Raw genomic sequence first — 13,329 nt, 5'->3', positions numbered from 1 at the left:
ATCATCAGTGTTGAATTTTTTTCCCCCATTATTCCTCGATGAATATAAAGTTCAAAAGAACAGCGTTTATCTGAAATAGAAAGCTTTTAAACGTTAAAAAGTTTGGGGTCGGTACTTTTTGTGTGTGTTTTTTTTTGGGAAAGAAATGAATACTTTTATTCATCAAGAATAGGGGTGTCGAAATTAATCGTTTCTACGATGTTATAATGTACTGACGCTTTTCTGACGTCATTTGTCACGTATGTGCTTTGTCGTGATACCATACACTGGCAGAGGGAGGCGAGATGTGTGCGCATAATTAAAAATGCTCCAGCTACTTTAAAAGCCTACATCTGGACACATTTCGGCTTTTATGAACAACCTGGTGAGCACGACCTGGAGAAGACACGCGCTGTGAGCGCTCATGTCACGCACAAATAGAATAGAAAGGAGGTAATAGCTATATTAACTTGATAAACAATGTTAGCCGTGTTCACCCCGAGCTGTTACGCCTGGCAGAGCCGGACTGCTTTAGAGTAAGAGAATGAGCTTCAACGTCACCCGAATCCGCAGCCAAAACAAATAATCCACCCGCCTCAATATTGTTCTCTGATATTAGTATTCGCTGCCAGCCGATGGTGAAATTACAATCATTCTGTGTTGTTACGGGTGATTATAAGTTATCGTCACAGGGCTCTCAAGTTTTATCAAAAGTTTAGAGTGAGATTTAGGGGAGGAGCCACCCAAATATTTGCAGCAGCGGTCCCTCGACCCAACCAAATTCGCTTCAATTTTTGCTAGCAGTTCAATTTTGCCTATTGTTCATAATTGACCAGCACAAGTGGAAATTATAACAATTCTTGAATCTGACAAATTCATCCAAATAAAAGAAATTGTTATATTTAAAAAATACAAATATATTGAAAAATAAAAATACATATACATAACATTGTGTCATAACAACTTGCCCTGAGCATGTATGTCAAGTCCCAAACCGGTCACCTTTACAGGGGTCATCGGATGCCCATTTTCCACAAGTTCGGTATGATTCTTTTGGGTCTTCATGTAAAGTTTGTAACATACTTTGGTTAAAATTTCTCACTGGTTGTGTAAAACAACACCTTTTTTACCTCTTCAAAAACAGCTCTGTTCACAGTGACCCGTTTCGGTGCATGTCTCTTTAAATGATAATGAGCAACAACTTTTTGGCTTTTTGAGGATTAAAAAAAAGTGAATGGATTTTTTCACTGCATGGTGATTGTGTCCACACACTGCAAAGACAATTTTTTTTGCAAATACCATATAAAAGTGTATTTTGCATCCGATGACCCCTTTAAAAGCAGTTGGAGAGTTTTTGAATGCATCAAAAATAATTTAGCACGAATTTAGCTATACTCCTCAACATCAGCTCTCACTGTCTTTGATCACAGGCAAGAGATATCGTCCAGGAATCGTAAAATCAAAATGCTAAAAAAAATAAAATAAATGAAGATGTCCGCGTGTTGTCTAGTAACGAACGATGCAGCGGGAACACATAATCTACCCGGAAACAACTAATTCTAATTTCTGATTGGCTGGTAGCTAGCATTTAACTCTGTATAACTCGAGACAGATGCTATGAACTCGCCAGAGAACTTCCCTCCGTTTGCCTGCGTCTCGTCCATTAATTGTATAGCGGGACAAGTTCCCTTACTCCTCAGCGTGAGAAATACAAGGTGTGGCGTGTGAACGGGTTGAAATGCGTGACACTTGAGAGCCCTGTCGTCATCTTCAACAGTGAACTCTCGACGGTTGATGCGCGCGCCTCTAATGGTGACATATACACTGATGAATGAGCGCTGCTTTTAAATAAACATTTCTTTAAAAACAAAATTGATTTGATAAAATTTTATTTTCTTAATGGCATAAACAGGCCTTTGAAATTCAAACTGGAATCTCACTGTTTCTGTCACTGCGACTTCCCGAACAGACGAACACACACGCACGCATGCGCACGGATCACTTTTAAGTAAATTTGAAAATTGAGGATGCGGTGCATCGAAATGCATTGTGATACCGAATTGAACTGAATCGATGACATGATAATCGTAACCGAACCGTGAGACCAGTGTAGGTTCACAGCCCTGATCAAGAATGCATTAAATTGATCAAAAGTGTCAGTAAGGACATTTATAATGTTACAAAAGAATACGGTAAATGTGTCTGTTTACCTAATTTGACTGGAAATCCAGGTGGGAGTTTCATCTGAACAAATTCTCTGAGTTTATTAAAGTGCTTGAAGGGTGCGATGACCTCCAAAACATTTAACAGCCTGTAAAACAAGTCAGATGAGATGTGATCAGTAAACATGCGGACATCGACTGAGTCTCGGGAGGGAATGACGCAGGACACTTACGACTCGATGCCCAGAGGAAAGTCTTGACTCATGGCCACCGTTGCCTTGAAGTTCTTCTTGCTCTCTTTACACACGAGCTCTCGGCCCAGATGAGGAGCCCTGAAGACGACGACGACATCTCAAATTATAATGTGGACTCGTGCATTTTCTGTAAAGCTGCTTTTAAATGATGTGTATTGTGAAAAGCGCTTTACAAATAAATGTGAATTGAAAACGTGAACACGAGCTTACAGCGAATAACGCAAACGCTAAGAAAAATTTAGCATTGGTTCATATGGATGTTATAATCATGTTAACAAACAAGTATTCATTACTTCAATGAGCTCATTGTTTCTGCATTAAAATATTACATTGTTTAAAGGTCCAATATTGTACAACTTTCTGAAGGTTTATTTCAGGTTTTGATGTCCTTAAGAATATATATTTGCGGTATAAGTACCAAAAACCATGTCAACATATGTTTACAGCTGCTTTCTCAGGAGCTCTGCCGAGAACAGCTCGATTTTGGCCTGTCTACTTAATATTCATGAGCCTCTCTTCTGATTGGCCTGTTGTTTTCTGAGTGACCCACCATTGGTGACTGAGTAGTTCTGACATCACAAATATACGGAAGTCACAGCTACTTTATCCAGGCTGTGAGCATTTGTCTGTGGATCGACTGTTTTGAAACTTATATGGTAGTTTCATAACCCTAGACCTCTGTTATCAAGAACACAGCCAGGAAATTTCAGTTTTGACAATATGGGACCTTTAAATTACCACATTTTTCACTAACTGTGATTTTGTATATGTACATTTCTAAAAATTCATAACCTCTGATAACAGATCACTGTAAATGATAATGTGGACTCGTGCATTTTCTGTAAAGCTGCTTTGAAATGATGTGTATTGTGAAAAGCGCTATACAAATAAATGTGAATTGAATCAGATCCTCTCACAAAACGTACTTTCCCGTCTCAGCGGTGATGTATTCCTCCCAGGAGATCGTGTTCGGAGACGGAGCGGTCAGCGACTGACGCCTCGTCGGCTATCGGGACACACACAGAGAGAGATGCCATTATTAAACAAGCTTTAAAGAGGGGCTATTATGCTTTTTTACATTTTCAACTTTCTTTAATGTTGCTGTTTGAGCATGAAAAAGAGTTCTTCTCTATATCAGTGTCAGTGTTTCTGAACTCCTGAAACGCCTCCATTGTATCTTGAGTTTCTTCCGGGAACGAACACGTCACAATATTCCTCATTATAATAATTCATACGCAGAATAAAGGGGCGGGGCCTGGTTGAGTTAGTTAGTAGTGTGTTAAACACTCGAAGCACACTCGACCAATCACAACACACTGCTCCAGCCGACCAATCAGAGCACAGTGTGCTTTGCAGAAGGAGGGGCTTCATAGAGACAGGAAGTAAACAGAGCGTTACTGACAGACTGGGAAGAGAGGAGCCGCAACAATGGAGAATATGAGGAAAATAATCAACATTCAAGCAGGAAAACCTGTTCTAGTAGAGCCTGAAAACAACAAAACACAGAGGATAATACGTTACCTTTAATTATGCTTTTTTATTTGACCTTACTTTTAGTGTGTAATATAGGTGTTTGTGCATGTTAACATTCTGCAAAGTTACAAAGTCTACGTCAAAGCGAATGAACAGAAAACGCCTCGTTTGCAGACTTGCCATTATTTCTAACTTCGCTACATCACCATGTTACAAATTTGCATAATTCAGTTTTTTTGGTTTTTTGTTACTACTTCTTTTGTGGTCCAAAACGGAAAAAGGCATACGGGATTAGAACAACACCAGGGTGAGTAAATTATGACTTGATTTTCATTTCAGGGTGAACTAATCCTTAAAGACTTTTTAAGAACTTTTTTAAGACCTAATATTTTTAAGATTCATTTATTTATATATATATATATATATAGAGAGAGAGAGAGAGAGAGAATGTCCTTAAATGTCCTTCTTGGAGAAGATGCTAATACAGCTGCACTAGCGGCTAGATATATGTTAGCTATTCACAATGCAAGAGACGGCTAACTGTATAACCCACAGGATAGATTGTGTTTATTTATTTATATATTTACTATGATAAATTTAAAATGATCTATACATATATGTTTTGTTTATTTGTTTGTTTTATTGTTTATATATAATATGTTGATTCTTTGGCAACATTGTGTTACACAGTCATGCTAATAAAGCTAATTTGAAATGAAAAAATGAGAGAGAGAGAGAGAGAGAGAGAGAGTAACCTCGAAGTTCTGCTCGATGAGATTCCCTCCTTTGCTGAAGCTCTCCATGATGGCCTTGTTCCTCAGGATGTCCTCCTCGCTCAAGTGCTCGCGTCTCTTCCTGGACTCCAGAACCAGACCGTTGACCATGTAGAAATCAGCCAAGAAGTTCCCAACACGCTCCTGCGGGAACAAGGTGCTTTCAGAAGGCATCAAAAGATCCGGAGAGAACAGGGATGGACAGGGCAACCTGTCACTCACATGAGATCCACCAATAGGAAATCACAACCATCCAATCAATTCCCCGCAGACAAAATCAAGCCCCGCCCACATCTGTTCTTGTTCCAGAAGCGTTTCACTCGGATATACACAGCCGTTCAAAAGTTTTGGATCCGTAAGATTTCTAATGTTTTTAAAAGAACTCTCTTCTGCTCACCATGGATGCATTTATATGATCAAAAATAAAGTAATATTGTTAATTTGATGATCATGAAACGTTTATTATTATTATCAATGTTGAAAAGTTATGTAAAAAAAAAATCAGGATTCTTTGATGAATAGAAAGTTCAAAAGAACAGAATTATCTGAAATAAAAAGCTTTTGTACAATTAAACACTACCGTTCAAAAGTTTGTGGTCAGGAATAATTTTTTTTCTTTCTTTTTTTTGGAAAGAAATATAAGAAATGAATACTTTTATTCATCAAGGACGCATTAAATTGATCAAAAGTGACAGTAAAGACATTTATAATGTTTCTTTTTCAGATAAATGCTGTTGTTTTGAACTTTCTATTCATCAAAGAATCATGAGAAATTAAGTGCATCACAGTTTCCGCAAAAATTGTTTTCAACATTGATAATAATCAAATGTTTCCTGATTATCAAATCATCATATTATAGTGATTTCTGAAGGATCATGTGACACTGAAGACTGGAGTAATGATGCTGAAAATTCAGCTTTTGAATAAATTACACTTTACTATATATTCACATAGAAAACAGCTGATTTACACTGTAATAATATTTCACTGTTTTTTTTTTAATTTATCAAATAAATGCAGCCTTGGTGAGCAGAAGAGACTTCTTTTAAAAACATTACCAATCCCAAACGTTTGAACGGCAGTGTATGTCACAATACGGAAGAAAAGATGAGCGCAACTTCCTTTAACTACATCACACTGATCACACACTCATATCACACTGACCGTTTTGTCCTCTCTGAAGAGCCAGCCGGTCTGCGCGCGTGAGAAAGTGATGGATTTGGTGGAAAGCGTCGCGGAGTAAATGTCGCTGCTCATGAGGATATCCACTTCTTCCTCCGTCTCCATCTCAGACTCCTGAAACATCACACACACGTTAACCAGGGTTTGAATTTTTTTTCAATCACTAGCCAATTTGGCTACAAAATGTTTAAGTTACCGACCATTCAAAACCTCTACTAGCCAAAAAAATAACACACGTTACACACCTACACGTTACACACCTACACATTACACGCATTTAACACCGACACGTTACACACGTTACACCCCTACACATTACACACGTTACACCTCTACACATTACACGCATTAAACACCTACACGTTACACCCCCACACGTTACACACCTAAACGTTATACCCCCACACGTTACACCACTAAACATTACACATGTTACACACCTAAACGTTACACAAGTTACACCCCTACACGATACACAAAGTTACACACCTACATATTACAAGCATTACACACCAACACGTTACACCCCTACACGTTACACATGTTACACCCCTAAACATTACACACGTTACACCCCTACACATTACACACGTTACACCCCTACACATTACACACGTTACACACCTACACGTTACACACATTACACCCCTAAACATTACACACGTTACACCCCTACACGTTACACACGTTACACCCCTACACGTTACACATGTTACACCCCTACACATTACACACATTACACACCTAAACGTTACACACGTTACACCCCTAAACATTACACACGTTACACCCCTAAACATTACACACATTACACACCTAAACGTTACACACGTTACACCCCTAAACATTACACACGTTACACCCCTAAACATTACACACGTTACACCCCTAAACATTACACACGTTACACCCCTACACATTACACACGTTACACCCCTACACATTACACACGTTACACCCCTAAACATTACACACGTTACACACCTACACGTTACACACGTTACACCCCTAAACATTACACACGTTACACCCCTACACGTTACACACGTTACACCCCTACACGTTACACACGTTACACCCCTACACGTTACACACGTTACACCCCTACACATTACACACATTACACACCTAAACGTTACACACGTTACACCCCTAAACATTACACACGTTACACCCCTAAACATTACACACGTTACACCCCTACACATTACACACGTTACACCCCTACACATTACACACGTTACACCCCTAAACATTACACACGTTACACCCCTACACGTTACACACGTTACACCCCTACACGTTACACACGTTACACCCCTACACGTTACACACGTTACACCCCTACACGTTACACACATTACACACCTAAACGTTACACACGTTACACCCCTACACGATACACAAAGTTACACACCTACATATTACACGCATTACACACCAACACGTTACACACGTTACACCCCTACACGTTACACACGTTACACCCCTAAACATTACACACGTTACACCCCTACACATTACACACGTTACACCCCTACACGTTACACACGTTACACCCCTACACGTTACACACGTTGCACCCCTACACGTTACACACGTTACACCCCTACACATTACACACATTACACACCTAAACGTTACACACGTTACACCCCTACACGATACACAAAGTTACACACCTACATATTACACGCATTACACACCAACACGTTACACACGTTACACCCCTACACGTTACACACGTTACACCCCTAAACATTACACACGTTACACCCCTACACATTACACACGTTACACCCCTACACGTTACACACGTTACACCCCTACACGTTACACACGTTACACCCCTACACATTACACACGTTACACACGTTACACCCCTAAACATTACACACGTTACACCCCTACACATTACACACGTTACACCCCTACACGTTACACACGTTACACACCTACACATTACACACGTTACACCCCTACACATTACACACGTTACACACCTACACGTTACACACGTTACACCCCTACACGTTACACACGTTACACCCCTACACGTTACACACGTTACACCCCTACACATTACACACGTTACACACCTACACGTTACACACGTTACACCCCTAAACATTACACACGTTACACCCCTACACATTACACATGTTACACCCCTACACGTTACACACATTACACCCCTAAACATTACACACGTTACACCCCTACACATTACACACGGTACACCCCTACGCATTACACACGTTACACCCCTACACGTTACACACGTTACACACGTTACACCCCTAAACGTTACACACGTTACACCCCTACACGTTACACACGTTACACCCCTACACGTTACACACGTTACACCCCTACACATTACACACGTTACACCCCTACACGTTACACCCCTACACGTTACACACGTTACACCCCTAAACGTTACACACGTTACACCCCTACACGTTACACCCCTACACGTTACACCCCTACACGTTACACCCCTACACGTTACACACGTTACACCCCTACACATTACACACGTTACACCCCTACACGTTACACCCCTACACGTTACACACGTTACACCCCTAAACGTTACACACGTTACACCCCTACACGTTACACCCCTACACGTTACACCCCTACACATTACACACGTTACACCCCTAAACATTACACACGTTACACACCTACACGTTCGCCCCTACACATTACACAAGTTACACCCCTAAACATTACACACGTTACACACCTACACGTTACACCCCTACACGTTACACCCCTACACATTACACACATTACACCCCTACACATTACACACGTTACACCCCTAAACATTACACACGTTACACACCTACACGTTACACCCCTACACATTACACACGTTACACACCTACACGTTCGCCCCTACACATTACACACGTTACACTCCTAACCATTACACACGTTACACACCTACACGTTACACACGTTACACCCCTACACATTACACACGTTACACAGCGCAGTCGTGATGAAGAACGTACCTCGTGATGAATCCGCTGGTAAACCTTCTGCTCGTTGTCTAGAACCACGAAGGACTCGGAGGGAGCGGCGTCTCCACAGAAGATGAAGCTCAGGTCTCCTCGCTGACACTTCATATCCGTGAAATCAATCAGTGTAGTGTCCAAACTACAGCACAAACACACACAGACTCACATTTCTGATCATAACACAACACAAAAATGTCAACAAACTCTCCACAGTTCCTTTACTATAATTCCCTGGTCTGAGTGTTTCCTGTCAAACTAATGATCACTAAATACACCCTCGTTAAAGGAGTAGTTCACTACAGAATAAAAATGTCCTGATAACTCACGCCAACGTCATCCAGGACGTTCATGTCTTTTTTTCTTCAGTTGAAAAGAAATGAAGGAATTTCCTCCATATAGTGACTTCAATGGAGTCCAACGGGTCGAAGGTCCAAATGTGAGTTTCAGTGCAGCTTCAAAGTCTCGACACGATCCAGCCGAGGAATAAGAGTCTGATCTAGACAAACCAGCGGACATTTATAACAAAATAAACATTTATATACTTTTTAACCACAGACGCTCATCTTTCACGAGCTGTGATGCGACACACATTACGTAATCAGGTTGAAAGGTCAAGCGTGACATAGGGGGAAGAACAGACCCAGTGTTTACAAAGCAGACGTGCAAAGACTATTTCAGACGCCATTTATAAAATAAATAAATAAAAGGTAAAACACCGATGTCAGACGATTTTGAAGGTTGAGGAGAAAATGAGATGAGAGAGTTTTTCGCTCTACTCAACATTTAAAAACCTTTCATCACAGCTCGTGCAAGACCAGCATCTGTGGTTAAAAGTATATAAATGTTTATTTTGTTATAAATGTCGCTGGTTTGTCTAGATCAGACTCTTATTCCTCGGCTGGATCGTGTCGAGACTTTGAAGCTGCACTGAAACTCACATTTGGACCTTCGGCCCGTTGAACCCCATTGAAGTCACTATATGGAGAAAATCCTGGAGTGTTTTCCTCAAAAACCTTCATTTCTTTTCCACTGAAGAAAGAAAGACATGAACATCTTGGATGACGTGGAGTTGAGTTAGATGTATTCTGAAGTGAACTACTTCTTTAACTAGCTGCAGATTAATAGCAGGTTTGATTCAGAGCAGAACTGACACTCATCTGGAGCCGGACAGGAGATGAAACGTACCGGATGTTGATTCCCTGTTTGTAGATCTTGCAGGCGTCGGAGGGCAAGATCCGTGAAAGTAAAGGCACTGAGGAACAGAAAATGAACAACTTTTACACACATCTGCAGCAAAATACCTATTCAACATTTAATGCCACTGAATATAAAACACTGACTGAGCACATTTCATTGAAAACAGAGAGAGATTCTCATGAAACCTAAACAGGACCAGCTCATATTTCTCCTCAAAAAACAAAAACAATTTTTTTTATGGCAATTAAGCACATTTCCAATTCAAAATTCTTGAAATTATGAGGTATCAGGGTTGTAATTGTTAACTAAAACTTAAACTAAAACCATAAAATATATTTTTAATGCTTGAAATAAAATAAACATTAACTAAAAATAAAATATTAATATATTAATGATACTAAAATAAAAGTAACTGTACCTTGTTGTATTTGCTGTACTAAATGCTGATATATATGCATTTTAAAATTTTCATTTAATATTATTTATTACATTATATATTATAATATTTAATTGAATGTATTTTTTGACGTGTATATATATATATATTAGGGCTGTGAAACGATTATTCGCGATTAATTGCATCAAAAAGTCTGTTTACATAATATGTGTGTGTGTACTGTGTATAATTATTGATTGATAGATATAAAATATTTATATAATATTTATACACAGTACACACAAACTTTTAATTTGGATGTGGTTAATCATTTCACAACCCTAATATATATATATATATATATATATATATATATATATATATATAATCTGAGTATTAAAAACTCTTAATTATGAAAATATCTTCAATATCCTCATGCAGATGTAGAGTTAGATCAGGACCGCAGTGACAGTGTCTGTCCAGCAGGAGGAGTGTCAGTGTTGAGGTGAAGGCCACGCCCACAGAGATGACATCATCACCGTACACACACACACACACACACGTGCACACACACACACACTCACGCTGACCTCCGTCCTGTGGCTCATCCTGACACAATTGACTAACAGCCTGGCGATAAAGAGTGACTCAAATGACTGAAAACACAAACGAACACACAGATCCTCATTAATCCACTCACCCCAGCTCTGGAAATCCCAGTGGAGCTCCAGATAAAAGTCTCCGAGCTGCAGAACAACAGCAGACGCCACTCAGTTAGAGGAATAGTGACGGCTTGATAAATGATATGCATGTACAAAAACACAAGACAGTGAAGCATCGGCTGTGTGTGGAGTCGGACAAACATGCGCACGTCACATTATGAGTCTTCGGCTACGTTTACACTTGATTTGATTGAGAAACTTATATTAGGGATGCTAACCGATGACCGTTTGACCGATGGTTGACCGTCTCAACGTTAACCGATCAAAGTTGTCGGTAGTCGGTTAAAAAAAAAGAAGTGATCTCTAAATTAGGCTATTATAGACAGTGGACTAAACGCTACTACAGTTAGCCATCTCATTCGAAGATATTTTTGTGTGAAGTGAACAAATCCCTCACACTCAATTTTTCATAACTCGCCTGTTTGTACTTAATAAACCAATAAAAACATTTGGCGCGAGGTCACAGCGTTTGGGTTCGCGCGCTCACAAGGTTTGCGAAAAGTAAAGGCTACAGGCTAAAACACTGGAGGTTAGAGCCAGGGCAGACGACAGGATGAAGCGTGCAAAGAAAAGTAGTGTGTGGGACCATTTCACCAAAAAGAATGACACAGTAAGTTGCAACTTGTGTGATACAGTGCTTAGATACAGTAGTAATACTGTAGAAATACATTAGGCTACATCTACATTTCAGTGGTAACAGATAAGGTGATGATGATCATCATCTTTCTTTATTATTGTTAGCACTAACGTTACCTCAAACTAAAGCGGCGTCTCTTCGGAGCTGTCATTTTCTTAAATGAGCCGCTGCAATGTTTCAAATGAGCTTCTAACACTAGACTAACGACTTTATTTTCAACGCGATCACCTTGTACCCAAACCATTTCAAAACTAAGGAGCCATTTGTCCTCCGATTACATACAAGCTCCTCGGCGCCGCGTTTGCGGGACTCATGTTTCGCGCTGTAGGGGATTTTAAAAAAGTGACGTGAGTGGAAGCGCGGCACCGGGGCAGTGTGTGTGTGTGTGTGTGTGTGTGTGTGTGTGTGTGAGCGGGAGGCAGAGAGAGATGCGACAGAGTTGCGAAATTGCAGGCGCGGCTCGAAATGGCTGTTATTTCAAATAGCGTAGCATACTTTAAACTAATCGGTTAACCGGTTTCAACCGGCTAACGAGGCTCGGTGGTCGGTCAAGAAAATTTTTAGTTTTCGCCATCCCTAACTTATATAGTAAATTGTAATGTATTCCTGTGATCAAAGCTGAATTTTCTGCATGATTACTCCAGTCTTCAGTGTCACATGATCCTTCAGAAATTTTTGTAATATGATGATTTTCAGTAAAATAAGTTGCACCGGATCAAATTTGCAATTAAAGTCCCCCTGTAGTCATTAATCACCAAAATGACATTTAAAAGTTTTTTCCTTGAAAATAAATTTAGTCGTGCCTATAAAAATATTTTGAATGTAACTCGACACCCTTGCCTCATTTAGTATGTGTGGTTCTATGAATATGCAAATGAGCCCCGCCTCCACTCACTCACTCACTCACTCAGAGATCCACTCGTTGACGATCACACGTTGATCTGATTGGTCACAAGGTAGTTTGTGACGTCAGAAACACCAGCGATTTCAAACCGTGTTTTTGAGACTGTCTTTGGCTGCGTTTACACATGTGACCTGTATCTGGATGTTGTCCACATACACACTGAAAAGACAAGTGGTGCTGGTTGAGGAGATTCCCCCTTCCATGTAAAGCGATTTCAGTGCCGAGAAAACCACTCAATAAATGTATTGTGATGTAATGTAATGTAATGAATACAGAAGCCACTTGATGGACAGGTGTAAACACACTGTGTCCTGATTGGCTTATGATCTGATCTGCTTGATCGCATCACGGTGATCACGTTCATGCCAAGTGTAAACGCAGCCTCTGATGATAACGAGTGTGTAGTCCTTCCAGAAAAATTAGTTTTTTTGTGATTGTTGCGGGCAAAAATCCTTGATTATGCGGCACGTTTTCTTAAAAAATGCGATGGAATATGTGGGATATTTATGCAATTTTATGCGATGAAATTGCGGGAACTTGCAAAAACGGCGGTTTGATGAAAAAGATAGAAAAAGTGATTCCCCAACACCCTGTTCTCACTAGACCACTGCCTTAATGTAAAGAGTCATTTCCTT

General features: G+C 40.0%; 1 protein-coding gene across 1 annotated transcript in view; it reads right to left on the bottom strand.

Moving 5' to 3' along the window:
* Nucleotides 1-13,329, bottom strand: part of ankrd13c (ankyrin repeat domain 13C) — a 29,196-nt gene that overhangs the window by 2,038 nt on the left and 13,829 nt on the right. Inside the window, exons 5-12 of the mRNA XM_077229827.1 lie at nucleotides 11,132-11,177; nucleotides 10,044-10,110; nucleotides 8,853-8,997; nucleotides 5,806-5,937; nucleotides 4,624-4,785; nucleotides 3,322-3,401; nucleotides 2,375-2,473; nucleotides 2,190-2,290 (exon numbers count right to left, since the gene is read on the bottom strand). Of these exons, the coding sequence (XP_077085942.1) occupies nucleotides 2,190-2,290; nucleotides 2,375-2,473; nucleotides 3,322-3,401; nucleotides 4,624-4,785; nucleotides 5,806-5,937; nucleotides 8,853-8,997; nucleotides 10,044-10,110; nucleotides 11,132-11,177 (832 nt within the window). The remainder of the gene's footprint in view (nucleotides 1-2,189; nucleotides 2,291-2,374; nucleotides 2,474-3,321; nucleotides 3,402-4,623; nucleotides 4,786-5,805; nucleotides 5,938-8,852; nucleotides 8,998-10,043; nucleotides 10,111-11,131; nucleotides 11,178-13,329) is intronic.

Source organism: Siphateles boraxobius, unplaced genomic scaffold (assembly GCF_051911475.1).
Source record: "Siphateles boraxobius isolate OS27281-9 unplaced genomic scaffold, OSU_SipBor_1 135, whole genome shotgun sequence".
Classification (NCBI taxonomy): domain Eukaryota; kingdom Metazoa; phylum Chordata; class Actinopteri; order Cypriniformes; family Leuciscidae; genus Siphateles; species Siphateles boraxobius.
The sequence above is the reverse complement of the archived record's forward strand: the minus strand, read 5'-3'. Positions and strand labels throughout refer to the sequence as shown.